Here is a 17,420-nt window from a genome sequence, read left to right as displayed (position 1 = left end):
CATGATTATGCAGCTTTCTTTCCCAGATGTTCTAGATACACTAGTGCTGGTATTCCTGTTCTCTGGTGTGATTTGAGGTCTGAGGCAGACATCAGCTAATACCCCATCTTGTATTTTATCTGTTAGGAAGGACATTGATACATAAGCGTACAAGATCACTTTATTCCAAGTGATCAGTGACTCGCTTGGAAACAGGTAATGCCATTTTTGACATAAAGGCCACTCGCTTCCTCTTTTTGCCTATTCGATCCTTCCTAAATAGGTTATAACCATTGATTTTTAACATTTCAATCATGGGAATCATCCCCCCTGGTTTCTGTTATACCAACTATATCAAATGTGCTCATAAGTGACCAATTCCAGTTCCTCTTGTTGCAACAGTATCTCATTTGCAAAGATCAACGGCAGTGGCACATGCTACAACACTCTTACTTTGTACCATGTCCACCTGACCTAACTTCTTCTGATTTCTGAACAAGCAAAGCTTAATTAAGCAACTCTTTAAAAGATCATACTCTTAGTTTATCTTGCCTATGTAAACTTCAAGACACCCAAACTTCAACAACTGTCACTTAAATATTAAATGGCCGGGTGTTTTTTGTTCCCCCTCTTCCTGTTCATGTTCCTGCATGCATCTTAAAAATGAACATTATGGAAATGAGATGCTCTAAAGAAAAATCGCCTTAAAGATTATAGTTAGATTAGATTATAGTTACTCTTGGAAGATAATGGATAAATGACAAAGCTGTCTCATTCAGTGTGTGGCCTATATGGATGCTGAACTTCATGAAGCAAGGATTCTGATGATCCCTCTCATTCACTATATATTGTTCCTATTCTGCAGCACATGAGGTAGTGCTCTTCTGAATCCACACCTATTAAACCACATATAACTCTGTCTCCTTGTGAGTTCAGGTTGGACGGACAACCTTAACTTTTCATTTACAGACTTCAGTGCTTCATTTTGCAGCCTGAACTTTCATCTAATATAGCTTTTATATGGAATCTCTAGTGGGTATCTTTAAAATTCCATCCATGTGCAACTGCTAGACAGCAATAGAACTCTCTTCTCTGCCCAGTTACATCAACTAGTGAGACAAAGGCTATTGCAGAATGCCCCCATTGCATATTAAGAGGTGGGCTCTTTGTCTGGCTTAATGGAAACAAGTAGTCAGTTGCCAAGGTAAAGGCTTCCCTTCCCTCTTCCCCCTCCACCACGCACACACAAGGTTTACATGGTCCACTTAGGAAACAGGGAGGGTCTGACCAGGTCAGCAGAGGGATTTGCGCCCTTCCCTTACGGGTGACCAGAAGAGAAGGGTATTTTGTAAGAGGAAAGGAGGAGTTGGAAAAGACCCTTTTTATCTGGACAATGAACCATGGTTCCTCTGTAGTATTGCCTCTTTATTTGTGTACCTTTGCATAACAAATGAAAGGAGACAGAGCTTCAAAGGAGCATCTGTCTACATGCCTGATTGCAGACCATGTTTTTCTTAATACATAGGACTTGTGAAATAAGTGGAATTTCAGTTTGTGTATGCAGATCCAATGGAATACTAAGATGGATGGCCCAAAAGTAATATCTTTTGGCATGTCTACACTTTGGACTTCTGTTGGCATAGCTGTGTCTTTCAGGGCTGGGAAGAGCTGTGATCCCTGACATAGCGGTGCCAGCAAGAGCTCCCAGTACTTCTGCTAGTGTATCTTGTTCCACACACGAGGGTTACTAGCTCTCTGCATTCATGGTAGGAATGCTTTGCCATCCATAATCCCTTTGGGTTTGATTTTTACCTTTTTATTACTGGAAAAACTCCTGGATTTTACAAAGCTGTTTGGTTTATCCTGATTTTTTCACCAGCATTTTGGACCACTCAAGTACAGGAAAATACTGAATATGTTAAAATCAATAACTTTACAGTACGTGGATGTTTTATGCTGATAATAAATTTAGTCTTAAGTGGAGTGCTAGGTAAAAATGAAGTTCCTCCTTTTCTAGGTTTTGCTTTGAATTCTGGTTATCATTTAAAAGTTTAAAGACATTAAAGTTTGAGTTCTACCTATTTATCCTGACTACGTTTGCATGTATTCTAGCCTCAACACTAGGGGAGGGCAAACTACAGCCTGCGGGCCAGATCTGGTAGGACCACACCCCGTTGCAGACACAGACCGAAGTCAGCTCTGTGTGAAATGTTTCCCCCTGCACGCACGTGCCCACCACTTTTGGGAGACACACCCAAAATATTACTGTCTTGCACTGTATAAAAATATTTGTACAGCACAAGCTCATAAAATTTGCCCTCTTCCCCAGTGTGAAGAGAGATGTGCACAACTTCTTGCCCCCCAATTAGAAATTACAGAAACTGGGTTAAATAATAAACAGAACACATTTTATTAATTACAGACTATGAATTTTAAGTGAATATAAGAGATTACTGAACAAATAAAACAAAGTACACAAAATAAGCTCAATATACTTAAGAAACAAGTTACAAAATATTTCTTACCCTAAATATTTTAGGCAGCTTGCAAAGTTTCTATGGGTCAGAGTTCCAGTTACATTTCTTTTGAGACTGGACCTGTCTCAGTCTGGACTCCCCCCTGCCTTCCCTTCAGGTAGTTTTAGCAGTCTTTTCTTGGGCAGACAGGCCATGGAGAAGAGAAGTCCCGTTTGCCTTTCTCCCCACCCTTAAATAGGATTTATGTAAGGCAGGAATCCTTTGTTTCCCAAACTTGACCCTCTCCCTCCACCCTTCCCTTCCAGTGGAAAGTTACAAAAAGTCCCAGGTAATGTTTTAATATCAGGTGACAAGACCACCTGACCTGGTAGTGTCACAGTTGTCCTCGGATGCCTCCCAGGATGGGGAGAGATTAGTATCTTCATGGTTTTGTTGTTCCTTCCTGATGGCTTATCAAATTTTGATGGCCTGTCATCTGGTGGGTGTCTTCCCAGTAACACCCAGTTGAAATAGTCTGTATTTCTAACATTGAGATATCCAATTTGTATGCATGTATCATTTCTGTATCTATTCAGTAAATCATAACCTTTCCAGTGATGCCTTACAAGACCCATATTGCATAAAGTGTATGTTAAGTCGTATTCATATAAGAATATTTTCATAAAGAATATGGAGTGAAACATCACAACCATTATTCCTTTTCCCCACATCCTATGGATTTTCAAACATCATTAATTTCTCTCAGTTTTAGGTAGAAGCCAGTTTCCTAGAGGAAATTTATCCCATCAGACTCATTCAGACTTCTGCTGGTCTGAGTTCAGCTGCTGATAAACTGAAAGGTGTGCCTGTATGCTTGGCTCTTGTTAATGGAAATAGAAATTGACTGAAACATTTTATTTCCTTTCCCCACACTTTTATCAACACTTCTTTATGTTCAGTTTCAGGAAGAGGCAGCTAAAGTCCCATTTTTTTTTTTTTTTAAATTCACTGAATAGTGGTGAAAAATCCCTCTGAAGTACAATACACAGTTGAGTTTGCCTTAGCTGCATAAAGAGGTACATATTTTTCTCTAATGATGAGATTTATATATCCAGATTCATCTAACGTTTAATGTAAGGGGTTCTCCCCAATTTCCTTGGTTCCCTGCAGTACCGGATTTACCATGATGCTGGGCCCAAGGTGCAAGAGGGCCGGGCCCGCTCTTCTCCACCCCCTGCTCTCTCCTGCATGGGCAGGAGACAGAAGTTTGGTCTTGCCAGCGCCTGCTGCAGGGTAGGCTCTGCGGGCTGCCAAGCTCCCCCTCCCCTGCCTCTTCCCCAGCATGCTGTGTTCCTGCCTGCCTCCCTCCCTCTCCCTGCCGCCGAACAGCTAATCACCCTTGCAAGGGAGGGAGAGGAGCGGAGCTGAGCGCAGCGTGCTCCCTGCTTGGGGAAGGAGGTGGAAAAGAAGCGGGAACGGGGCATTGGAAGGGGGCGGACCCATCCAGCCCCCTGCTGTGAGCTGCACAAGGTGGGGGCTGGGAGCACCCTCTCAATCCCAGCCCACACCCTCAGCCCTTTGCCCTGACCCCTGCACCTCCTGACACCTCCCTGCCCTGACTCCTGCACCCCCTCACACCCCCTGTGCCCTCCAGCCCCCCCATCCTGACTCCTGCATCCCCACTCTGAGCACCAAATTGGAGCTCTTGCACCCCAACCCCAAATTCCAACCTGCACCCCTCACACCAAATGGGAGCTGCCCCAGATAAGTACTCCACACCCCAACTCCTGCCGCAACCCTGAGCCCTCTCCCTCACTCTAGCTCCTAGCCAGACCCTGCACCCCAACCCCCAGCCTGCTTCCACCCTAACTCCCTCCCAGACTCTGAACCCCCAGCCCTGTGCTCAGTGCACCCCCACCCTCAGTTTAGTGCAGAGAGAGAGACAAAGAGAATGGGCTAGAACCAGGGAGAAGGTCAATACCTACTCTATGTGGGCAGGGACAGGGGGGATCCTGTTTACCTCCTCCCCTGTCCTGCTGTGCTTGTCCCTCCCTTGCTCCAGGGACCAACCCTAGGTCCTGCCCCACTGTGCTTTTGCCCCCGGCTCCTGCCTTGCTTGAGTCAGCAGGGACTAATCCTCTTCCCATGGCCCACTGTTCTCATCTTGCCCCAGCCCCTGCCTCGCTCCAGCTGGGGACCAGTCCTTCCCCGACACCATGCCCTGCTGTCGGGATAAAAATCAATTATTTAAAAAAAAAATTTTTTTCTTTAAATAGGTTTGTCCCTCAAAAATCCAATCTAAAGATGGTTTTAATTAAGATGTATTATATCTCATCATGGAATAGGGATTATAAATTCTAATTCTATAGTATGAGACAATATATTTATGTAATGTTTAAGAAAAGTTTTGTAAATGAGTTCTTGTAGTTCATGGATTAGGGACCCAATCTTATGGGGTTCCACAGGCTTCTGTATACATTATTTAGGTTAATCTTTCTATCTACCCAATGGGACTCAGTGCTCAGTCTAGACGATACCGTCGGAGATGCTTAGTTTTGCAGTTCTCAAACTGTCGATATGTCTCCAGAGGTAACATGCTTGTTAACAGCAAAATGTTTTTAAATAAATAAATAGAGGTAAGAAACAACAGACCTCAACTCTGTTGTCCCTCTGCAAATTTGTGTACACAGTCAAAGCCTTACCTCTCTTTAAAAGTGAAAAGTTTCAAAAAGTTCAGTGAATAGAAGATTGTTGGGGGAAATAGATCTGGACAAGGAGAAGAAGTCTGGAGATAAATGTGAGAAGGGAGGGACATGTGCTTTTTTGTTTAAAATATTTGCTGTTGAAGAAAAAAAATCCAGAATACTTAACGTTGTTGTTTTAGTTAAATAACACAATTTAAATGTCTGTCTGGTGGTGATCTCCTCCTAATATAGCCTGGCACGTAAATCCTCCAAATATTAATGATTAACCTGTTGAATTGGAGATAGTTCACCTCCCAATGACTTCATAAATATCTGCTTCAGTTATCTTTTTGGTAAATGAAATAACCAAACAATCATTGATTTTTCTGATATAGCTGTAAAACTCGTCTGAAAAGTTTTCAAAATAAATCACTGTTATAAAAATATATAGTGTGTTCCTTCTAAAAATGAAACCTACATCTATCTGAGAGTTGTGAAGAATATGAATGAAGGTTATAACAACCAATAAGAATGCATTTTTATGTAGAAAACCATGATTAAATAGTCTTCCTGACTAGTCATTTAAATTGATTTAAATCAAATCCACCCTGCCTGCTGTGCTCTTGCCCCTGGCCCCTTCATTCCCCAGGGGGCCCACAAAAAGTTAATCCAGCCCTGGTTCCCTATCAACATCCAAAAAATAAGCCCTTTCTGTACAGGACAAATGATAACGTGGATTCAGTGGGAAACAAGAATTGAATGTTTTTAAGTTTGAGGAGTTTGAATGAGGTATCAGGTTTATAAATATAGGCAAGAATCTGAAATGTCATTCCTGTGTGTCTCAAGTGAGCAATAATACAATACACTTTTTGCATAATTTTAGCAGCCCTTTTCTATGGAGCTGATTACTTCAGAAAAGGGGAATTAATAACAGTTAAATTTTATGGAAAATTTTACAGAACCCCTGCATTTTCTTCATCTGATGTGTTCATTGGTACAATATAATAGATTGGGTTGAAAGACAAGAGCCCTGTCTACACTAGGACCGCTTTACTGGTATACTGTATAGGTAGGCTTGGAAGGATTAGATTATCAGTATATTTCACTGTACACACAAACCCACAAAATATATTCCCATTAATAAAAAAAATTTACAGATAGGCAGAGTGTTTAAAAAAAATTGCTTAAGAACTTATTGATTGATTTAAGGATATAATATGGTTTGTATATTTTGGCATGTGATGTTGACAGTTTGTGTTTGTTTTTAACAATATTAAAGCTTTAACTTTTTTAATCTCAACATCTACTGTCACAAAACAATGGGGGCTGACAGTTATTCTCCCATCCCCCATAATTTCCTACAACTGTGAACATTTAAATAGATAAAAATAGAAAAAAGTGCTTAAAATAAATATTGATATCCATTGAAATTATAAAATAAAAATTATATTCTGCCAAGCCTATGTATAGGCCAAAGCCCTTCATTTTTGGTCTTTATGATTTCCTTGGAATTGATTGGTGTTTTGTTACAAATTTTTTAAAAATGGGTGAAAATTGGGTGCAAAACCCCAACTTCACAGTTTTCTGGGTGAACATTGGGGGAAGGAGGACAAAAAAACAACTAATTGAGAAAAGGAAGAGTACTTAAACCATAGCATTTAAATCTTAAGAGTACTTAAACCACAGATAACTGTTATTACTTTATTTTATCAACTGTACTTCAACACAACGTGCACATGTGTGTGCGTATATCTACAGCTTCTACTACATTGCCTCACTTTAACAGACAACTTTTGGTGGGGTGGCCTCTTCTCTTAGTTGTTCAACCCCATAAACTTCAGAATTCCTTTTGTGCAGAAATTTTCAGTGCTTGATCTTGAATCGGAGATTAATTCCTTTTAGAACTCTGAGCAAAATCAGTTCAGTTGAATTATAAGAACTTGTCAGTGGGGGAAAAAGGGGAAAGATAATTTCCTGCACGTCATGATCAAAACTCGTACTCAGAGGTCCAGGGGTATTTAGACATGTGGCTAGTTTGTCTATAAGATTTGAAAACAAGCTACGTGTACAAAAAGAGATGTTTAAAGCCAGCAACTTTGTGTAGAAGCATTAGTATTTTTTGTTTGCCCTTTAAAGCTAGTACGCATTTTGAAGATGCTGTGGCTGCACAGTTCCTAAGCACCAGTGGATTGCAGCCACTCTACCTGCACTACATTAAAGGAACTTGGGCTTTTTCCTTAAATTTATTGCTGCAATCTTTTGCACTTCCCTAAAGCATTGTCACATGTATATATTCTTTGAATTGCTGTTTTCTTTGTTAAATGTAAATACAATGTATCATACTATTCAGTCTGTGAAATGTTGCTAAACTAGGATTGTGGGACTGACTTGGGGATTCTGACTACATGGGTACTTGACTTCTCAACTTGCTTGAATGCTAGATCTGTGAAATTAATGTACTCTACCATTTTGTGGTACCTTAATAGAGTTGCATAGACTTTACGAGTACACAGATTTTTTTTTTTAAGCATCAGTAATACAAATGAAGCTGTTAACTGTTGCATGTTTTTTAATTTTAGGGTGCAGTGTCTGGGTCAGTCCAGGCTTCAGATCGACTTATGAAAGAGCTCAGGGATATATACCGATCACAGAGTTATAAAACAGGTAAGGTGCTCTACATTTCTCTCCTTAGAAATGCAATGCAGAAGCTTTTTATTTCTTGGTATATATCTTCTGCTAATAGCTCTTTGTTTTGTATTTTATTTCATTATGTGCTGCTTTTTTTTTTTTTTTTAAATCTTAGCTTCAGATTTTGAAGTTGAAGTGCTTGAATTTTCTTTAAGCATTCCACCTGTAAAATTTCTTTTTTCTGGCTTTCATATTTTTCTGACCTGTCTTCTTTACTACATAAAATGTCATGTTAACAGTAGTAGCATTAATATAACTGTGTGAGTGCTGTCTAGAGGTGATGCTGAACACCACAGATCACATTGACTTTAGTGGGAATTGTGGGGTGTTTTTCAGGATTTTTTGGGATCTAGCCCTCCCATGCCAGGTACATAGGGCAAAAATCTTGCAGTCCTGTCCTGGTCATGTGGTGCTGCATGTTACATTTGAAGCAATTTAAATATTCCTGCCACACAAGGGATTGCACTTGATTCAACAGCCCTTTGCTATTGAATGCAATAAGTGAGATTTAGTCTAAGCCATATTTTTATCTATCCGTTCTCCTTTGATAACGCGCTCTGATGCTCAGATTCTGTATGCATATAGTGTTGCACATACATGTCCGTCCTTTTCAACTACTGAAACTATTGAAAAACCATGGTTGTTTGTTTGTTTGTTTTTATTTTGTAAACAATTGTTCATCGTTTACCCCAATAGATTAGCTTAGTCAGATAAAGGCTGACTATCCTCTTTGCTCCGTATATAGAAATTGCCTGAAATAGCACAGCAGTGGCGTGAGTGGATTGTGTTGTCCGGTTGCTTTCTGTAGTGAGTAGAAGTTTTGTAATATAGTTGTTATAATAGATTCATCTGCTGTAACTTCGTGAGCAGAACATAGCCATGCTGGCTCAGCCTAATGTCTTATTTCTTGGTCACACAAGGGACAAGAATATAGGTACGGATCAGGGTGGGAATAGGGGGAATTCCTGATCAAAAGTCTTCAGATTTGTTTGTCTGACAGGAAAATGCCTATCCTAGCTGTCAGGATAGGAGGCCTTGTTCTCAAGTAAATTAAAAAGAATGATTGCTGCTCTGATTTGTCTAAAGGCATTCTCTGCATTTTGCCTGTCCTATTTTGAGTTACTTTGCCAGTTTTCTCATTCTAATGTGCCTGACCATCATTCAGTGGCTTTGGTATTTTAATTTAAGAAAGGACAAAACTGAAGAAGTAAGACCACTAGTCTGAGACTGTCTCAGTTCCATTTCAGAATATTTACTTTAACATTATTATGGATTTCCTATATTTCCAGATCTGATCATACAGAATAGTGCTAATCTAATGCTGCCTGCTGCTGTTGAGTGTTCATTTTGTGACACCACTATGTCTTTTTGTTCAGATTACCCCCTCAGGCCAGTAGAGACTAGTCAGTGGGGCTGAGAAGAATCTACAGTTAGGCCATTTGCTCTTATCTGCATTAAGTCATGGTGTGTGCTTTGCTGTCTATGTGGGGATTTTAGGTTCATTTTAGGAAAACCACTTCCATCAAGAGCAGTATCCTTTTGAAAGGCAGGAAGCCTGATTGCTAAAGTCTTCATTAAATAGGCATGTGCACTGTCTCAGGTGGATTTAATGGTATTGAGTCATTTTAGATGTGACTACTGACCCCAGCTGCCTTATTTCAATGCCTCTGTGAAGTGCTTAGCAGATTGTCCACCTGTAGACTGCCATAATGGGCCAATTTGCTAAGATTAGGCAACTGTGTGGAGTGAAAGTATTGAAACGATGTGACTGTTGAATGCTGAAGCCTGAGAGCCCTATAGATAACTTTTTTTCTCCCTACTGATTGTCTTGGTGTTAGAGGGCTGAGAATCCACAATTGTGGTCTCTGAAAGTTCTGCATGCACTTGTCTGTGTCTTTGCTGTGATGCCACATATATCTGGTTTGAACACAGTTTTATAAGAAATCCTGTCAAAAAACACTCTGACTTCTGAGTGGCTTGGTCGTCCATAGCTCACAGATTTGCACCACCACTAACAATTCCAAATGCAAAGATCCTAGAACTCCTAACTGATTACCAGTGATAAAATCACAACCTTGGGTATCAAAGATTCAGCGGGTGGAAGTGATTACTGGAGTTGTATATTCCTTCAGAAAGGAATGAGATTTCTACAGATTGCATAGTTACCAGGCTCTCCTGTTGGAATTATAGCCTTCAGAATATTCCTGCTTGTGTAATGATTTTTTTTTTTTACCCATGTAAAAATTACATCTTTAAAAACATACCATCTTGCCTTATACGGTGGAAGGTTTACTTTGACTGTTTATGTATTCCCTGTACTTAATATACTAACTCCTTTAAATGCTATGGTGAAGTTTAGTTATGTAAGGCAACAGGCACATTTTCAGTATAATCTGTAACTCTAATTTGTACAATAAGCAATTTAAACGTACACAATTCAGAGTCCCAAATAATGCTGTTTACAGGCTGCCAGAGACTGACATCCTTTTGATCTGCTGTTGGAGTGTCTGTCACTACTCACTGTGATAGCAACCCCCTTTTTTTATTTTCTGTTCAGTTGTTACCTTTTTGGCAGCATTGATTGGATCAGCCCCCACCTGAAAATTAGGAAGTTGCTTGTTTGAATTAATGTGCAAAATACTAATCTATGTGCATACGTACAGGAGATGAAGCCTGTTCAGCATTGAATGAGATGTGGCTATAGATATTGGGATATATGAAGAGAACAGAAGTGGAGAAATTCTAGAATGGCAAAGGTCTATAGGACACCCATGATTTGTGTGCTATAGCATTTGAAGCTATTAGGAGACAAAGATATTGACATTTTTGTAACCTTATTCTGAAAATACTTATGGTTATCTAAGGGAAAGCACATCTTGAATTGAGGCTCTTATCCCTTGATGTATCTGATAGATTAATCTTTACTTATAGCCACAGACTGGCCTGGTCAGGCACTTAAAAGGATATAACAGATTTTATATGCTTTTCCTTATAAAAATGGTAAAACATAATCTGTTTGGGATGTTGTTACAAAGTTAATTCAGAACAGTACATTCTGGTTCCTAAATAACTTGTCTAATACTTCCACAGGGATTTATTCAGTGGAACTTGTAAATGACAGCCTGTATGAGTGGCACGTTAAACTTCTAAAGTAAGTTTATATTTTTTTTAAAACCTCTCTACTAAAGAACCCATGTTAATTTTGCCGCACAGATTACAATCTGGAATTTACACTGTCTAGCTAGAATATTCTATGAAGGCTTCATGGATAACGGTCTTTTGAATTCAATGCAGACTGGAACTGAATTGGTAGAGCTGGCCCAGAATATACCTGAATTTACACTGTCAAACCAGTGCTCTTTTAGCATAATTTTTGACCACCAAAATTCTCTCCCCAAACCCTTACAAAATGGCGAACCTGTCGTACTGAATAACTTAACTTGAAGAATAAATAGATTTTGATCCTTTTTGAGTTGAACAAAAGAACAGAACTGTTTTACTGGCTTTAGCAGCTTTTATTTTTATGGCTCAACAATGACATATGCCTAAAATGAAAAAAATACAATTCCAGGATATAGTCCTAATCACTGTGTGTGAAGTGTGAAATGTTAACAAGATTGAAAATCTTAGGCTTTTTACTACACATGTGTCAGTAGTACTGGCCAACATCTATATTTTTAATGTGTATACATCTTTTACCTTACAAAATATTCCCAGAACAGTTCCCTTGAAATCATCCCAGGTGATAGGGTAACATGCTAACCTACAGATTAACCTCTAAGAAGGAAAAACATACCCCAAACCAAGCTAGTTACATCTGTCCCTTAGAAGTGGTGGAGTGGATCCCATCCGACTGCTATGAGCGTCTCCCAGAACTTCATGGACACATAAGACTGCGGGCTGTGAGGGAACACCCTCTCTGGATGGATCACTGACCCACCCCCAGCTATCATGAGCATAAGCCTTGTTTCCCTCTCTGGGGGCTTGTCTACATACACAGCTTTTAGTGGCACAGCTGTGTCGCTACAGCCATGCCGTTAAGTCGGGCAGTATAGCTGCTGTTTGTTGGCTCTCTTGCCATCAAACTTCCACCCCCAATGAGCGGTGTTTGCATTGTCCGCAGGTGAGTGATCCTGCCAACAAGGCACTGTTCACACTGGCACTTGTTGTGGCAAAATTTTTGTCTTTCAGGGTGGTATTTAACACCTCTGAAAGACAAAAGTTGTGTTGTTCAATTACCAGTATAGACATAGCCTTAGTGTGGTTATAGGCATTCAGAGAAATGTACTGCTGGCTTCCAGTGGAATATCTACGGTCTTCAGCAGGCTCATGATGCATCCAGCACATATGTAACCAAACTTACAAGGGACTCTGTCTGTCTGTGTTCTTACTAAAAAGTTTATTGGGGTACCAGTTCTTGAGATAGGATTAACCTAACACTGCAAGAATTGATATCCAGGCTGCTAGCTATTTGTAATCCTGCCATCAGTATCTGCCTACAAACAGGGTTGTTGAAATTGCACTGATATCAAAAACTGTTGGCTTTACTAATGCCACAGATGCAGAATTTCTGATTCTATGGTAATCTAGAACTCTGCACTATACATCAAATGTAACTAGTTCAGTTAGTAAACATTGAAGATTAGAGTACGAGTGTAAAAAATCTCCGTTTAAAAGCATTTACCTTTCAGAAGGATACCAAATTTCAGTGAAGAGAAATCGAATTACTATTTTCAAACAAAAGGGTTTTGTGTATTGAATGTCTGCATTTAAATTCCTTGAATAACTTAAGTATGGTAACAAGTATCGGAGGGGTAGCTGTGTTTAGTCTGGATCTGTAAAAGCGGCAAAGAGTCCTGTGGCACCTTATAGACTAACAGACATGTTGGAGCATAAGTATGGTAAGAATATGATACATTGCAGTGAATCTTCTTGCTGCTACTTTCAACTGCAGTGTGTTTACCTGGCATTTGTGCTTTGATTAAGAATTGTAAAAGTTAATTGAAACTGCAAGAACATTAAAGGAGATAAAGGAACTTTTAAAGGATTTCTCTTCTGTAGAAAGCCAAATGATTCATTTCATTCTGTTTGCTTTTCCCACCTGTTTAATTCCTAGAGTTGATCCCGACAGCCCATTACATAGTGATCTTCAGGTCTTAAAAGAAAAAGAAGGTGTAGAATACATTTTGCTCAACTTCTCATTTAAGGTAAATGGGTATCAGTAGAGTACTGAGAGGAAATTTTTACTATCTGGATGTAGAAACCATTTTAAATGGTAGTAAGCCATGTGCTCTGTTTCAGGGGTTCTCAAACTTCATTGCACTGCAACCCCCTTCTGACAACAAAAATTACTTCACGACCCCAGGAGTGGGGACTGAAATCTGAGCCCGCCCAAACCCCACTGCCCCGGGTGCGGGGGCCAAAGCCTGAGCCCACTGCTCTGGGCGGGGGGGCCAAAGCTGAAGCTCAAGGGCTTCAGCCCCAGGCAGGGGGCCTGCGGCCTGAGCCCTGCCACCCAGAGCTGAAGCCCTCGGGCTCAGGCTTAGGCTTCAGCCCCGGGCCCCAGCAAGTCTAAGCCAGCTCTGGTGACCCTATTCAAAGGGGGTCATGACCCACTTTGGGGTCCTGACACACAGTTTGAGAACCGCTGCTCTGTTTGAAGGATGATGGTATAGCTTTCAAAAACAGATATGATTTTTAGTATACTACCACATTCCAAGGCTGCTGATCTGCTAGAAGTAATGTAAACTTTTTCATGAATGCAAGATGAAGATTTAACTTTTCAAACTCTATATACTATGCATTTCCCAAAGAATAAATTGAAATATCCTTTTCTTACTAGAAATCAATGTTGCTGCGTAGCTTTTAACTCTATACTTCGTTGTGCTTTTCAGGATAATTTTCCTTTTGATCCACCCTTTGTGCGAGTGGTATCTCCTGTGCTCACGGGAGGGTAAGTTTTTTAACTCTGACTTGTATGAAAAGGTTTTGTAGTAGAAACTATGCTAACGATACCCTTGATTTCTGGGAACTACAACTGGATTTTAAGGCGAGACCCCATAATGTATATTGGTGAACTGAAGTAGGACAGGAGACTGACAGCGCTCAGGAAATGACACATACCCATACACTTGCTTCTCAATCACTGCTAATTCAAACCAGTGAGCTAAAGTAGCTTCCCCTGGCTTCCTATATGAAATGTGTTGTTTTAGTCCATTGTGACTTTGCAAAGTGTGTGTACACTAATTCTTGTCCCTAGAACTTCCTGCTATTGATGTTGGCAGTAGCAATGATAGGTGCATCAGTAAGGATAACTGCCAGTGTTGTTACCTCCATGTGATTTAATCCTGCTCTGCTCAGAGCAGATGATGTGGTGGTTTTAATGCTGCTGGCCAGTCTATACTGGCTTTCACACTGGTGGAGCTGCATCTCCAGTAACAGTGGGGAGTTTTAGGGGAAAGGTTAGTGGAAACATAGCCCAAGAGCATTAAACTTGATGACCTTCGTACTCCTGAGGATGATTCCTTTAGAGTATTACTGAAATGCATTGGCTGGGCTGTGTTGGGGAAGCTTATAGATATTTATTGGGAGGGGATGGAATGCAGCATCAGTGTTGAAGGTAAGTGACAGTAAGTACTTTTTTTTTTTTTCATGAATTTAGTGGAAGCTGGTACTGATTTTGACTCTGCTGTAAGCTCTTGTCAACCTTAATTCAAAAAATAGTAATTTTGAATGGTAGATGTGGCTGCTGCTGTCACAAATATATGAAAAGTAATATGAAAACAGTGCACATTCATTACCCATTTGGAAGTGCACTCTTCCTTAAACTGCTTCTTCCTGGTGCAAAACTGCTGGAAAAGAAAAGGTTAATAGCTCTGAAAGTCTAGATTTTTTTAATGACTATCTGCAGAGGAATGGAACACAATTCCAGCTTCAGAAATGTGTCCAGCATGCCCCTGATAGTCCAGATGAAGGAGGACATTCTGCACTTTGTGGGTTTAAAACTCCATCCCATTCCCTTTGTTGCCCTGGCATGTTGTGAATTGCTGATGTTCATTCAGAGCGACTTCCCAGTATGTATAATGCATGCTGGGAAGTTATTTGGTTTAGAAGTGGCAAAATGCTTGAGAAGGTGAATTTTAAGATTAAGTAATGAATGTCCCTCTAGTCTGTTTCTTCTGTGAAGAGGAGGCCATTGCACATACTGTAAAGTTCCTGGAATTGTGTTAAATTCCTTTTTGGAAGTAACTTTAAAAACTATCCATTTGTACTATTTCCACAGTAGAGCCATCAAAAATAGCATCCCTCCGCCACATTTTTCAGTTCTGACTGTGTAAACTATGCAGACTAGATGAGTCGCTGATTCTCACTAAGACTTCCCTTGTGGTTGGACAAAGCAAATTAGTTTCTCTTGTCTCTAGACATCATTCTGTTCTATATAAATAAATGTATATGGCTAACAAATAGCGATATATTGCCCTTGAAAGTGCTCTCTAATTTTTATTTATAGCTGAGCAAATGGTGTGACAGACTAACCCATAACAGCCTGAGGGTATGACTGCATAGTAATCTCTTTACTAATTGGTCTTGAAAGATGCCAAATAAAAGCCATGTTGAATTCAAAATTTCTAATCTAACATTTATTTTTAGGTATGTCCTGGGTGGGGGTGCACTATGCATGGAACTTCTTACTAAACAGGTGAATATAAAATCAAAATCTCCTGTATTTTTTGTGTGTGTTTTTGTTTTGTTTTCTTTTTAATTGTCAAGAGTTCTGGTGGAAGGGTGCAATGCTTAGTGGGTTTTTTTAAAGTGATTGTAATAGCAGTTAGCATCCTGACTAAAACAAAGCATACTTCTTAAGAATAGTAATAAGTGGGTGTTTTTTTGTATGTGAGCTTAAGCACCACTGCCTATTAGGAACAAAGGGGCCAAATCATACACTCCTGTGGAAATGCCTGCTATAGGGGAACAAGGTCCAGGAAGCTTGAGCTCTGTAAGGGTCACCTTACTGAACTTGCATCAGATCTTCCTCTTCACCCTGGAGGGACTGGGGAGGGAGAGGAAACAGGAAGTGCTGTTCTTTCTCCCTACCCCAAACTTGGTGGATTCCTAGAGTCTGTGAGAGGGGGAACCCCAGGCCCAATAAAAGGGGAGATCACTTTGTCCTGCTCCTCTGAACCTTCCGCCCACCTCCTACCCTAGCAGCTGCCCCACAACATCTGATATGGGAGTGCAGGTGCTGAGCTTTGGTGAATGCTGCTTGAAGCCGCTTTAATTTAGGAGTAGATATCTACTGCCTATGGAAAGAAGATTGCAGTGGACAGCATCTCCCCTACAAAAATAGCTCCTGTAAAAGTCTAATAGAGACTTGTGTGAACCCTGGAAAGGTAAAACCGTGCCAGAGAGGCTGCCTAGCTTTGTGGAAACAGGATCTTTTTGCTCACTTAATTGCTCAATTGAGTCATTAAAAGCAGTCTCTTAAAGCTGTAATTGCTATTGTAAAGCTAGCTGAAAATGAGTAGAATTCTATAATGTAGTTGTGTTTTTCTTTGTTTTTTGTCTTACCAGATTCTGGAAATATGTGCAACTTGGCTTTTTCCTTTTTCCTACAAGCTCTTTATGCTAACATAGTTTACTTTAGTTTCTTGTGTTTCTCTTGGGAATAACTAATTGTTTTATAGTTTTAAAAGCTATTAACCAGAAATACCATGGTTTGCTAGAGTTTAGCAAAAAGAAACATACTTTCCAGAGTGGATTTGCAAGGTGAGCGTAAGAATACAGCACATATTCTGTAGAAGTATTTCCTTCTTCCTTTAGGGCTGGAGTAGTGCCTATTCAATAGAATCGGTCATCATGCAGATCAATGCCACTTTAGTCAAAGGAAAAGCCAGAGTACAGTTTGGAGCCAATAAGGTAAATATATTATGTGTAACTATTGAAATGACTTTTGTGTTGTGGGTAGATACCGGTTTTATTTTCCATTTTATGTTGACTCTTATAGAAAGCTCAAATATAAAACAGCTGTTGGTTTAAAGATTAAATTAATGTCTATATAAACTTTTGATTCTCTTTTGTGTGGTGAAACATATTGGTGTATTTGTGGCTAGTTTGCTGGAAATGAATGATATGGGTTTGTTAGGAAACAATGTGTGTAGGGGCCAGAGGACAAATATTTTTTTGACATGGAAGGGGCCATAAGCAGGTGAAGCTCCTACTGTTCTCTTTCTGGCTTCTATTGGTAATTTAATGCAACATAAACTTCAGCCTGAACTTTCTCCAAAGATTGACTCTTCTTAAGGCTTTCTCTGCCAGTGCTCTGTCTGTCTATCCCTAGTTCTCTGTGCTCCTGAGGACAGGCTCCTCCCCTTCTTAAATTGATTGGTGCTAACTGAATACATGCTGTATTTTCATGCCAGAATGAGTGAGAAGCCCTGCATCCCTATGCAGGATTCTGGAGCTTGTCACTCTGGTACAGGGAGGTTGTTGTATCCAGACTAACTTTAAACAACTTTTTGCCTCCTCTTGGTAGTTGAGAAAAAGTATCTGAAGAAAGCTTTTTGGTAAACACAATAGTATTTTAATAAAGGATGAAAAATTAATGAAATCATGA

General features: G+C 39.9%; 1 protein-coding gene across 3 annotated transcripts in view; it reads left to right on the top strand.

The window, feature by feature from the left end:
• Positions 1–17,420, top strand: part of UBE2Q2 (ubiquitin conjugating enzyme E2 Q2) — a 74,625-nt gene that overhangs the window by 49,723 nt on the left and 7,482 nt on the right. For 2 of the 3 annotated variants that reach the window (XM_038419143.2, XM_043493863.1), the window contains 6 exons: positions 7,699–7,783; positions 10,898–10,958; positions 12,924–13,014; positions 13,702–13,760; positions 15,458–15,506; positions 16,628–16,723. In XM_038419143.2, the coding sequence (XP_038275071.1) occupies positions 7,699–7,783; positions 10,898–10,958; positions 12,924–13,014; positions 13,702–13,760; positions 15,458–15,506; positions 16,628–16,723 (441 nt within the window). The other variant, XM_038419146.2, reaches the window with a different exon arrangement.

This window comes from Dermochelys coriacea, chromosome 10 (genome assembly GCF_009764565.3).
Source record: "Dermochelys coriacea isolate rDerCor1 chromosome 10, rDerCor1.pri.v4, whole genome shotgun sequence".
NCBI lineage: Eukaryota > Metazoa > Chordata > Testudines > Dermochelyidae > Dermochelys > Dermochelys coriacea.
This window is presented reverse-complemented; position numbering and strand designations above follow the sequence as displayed.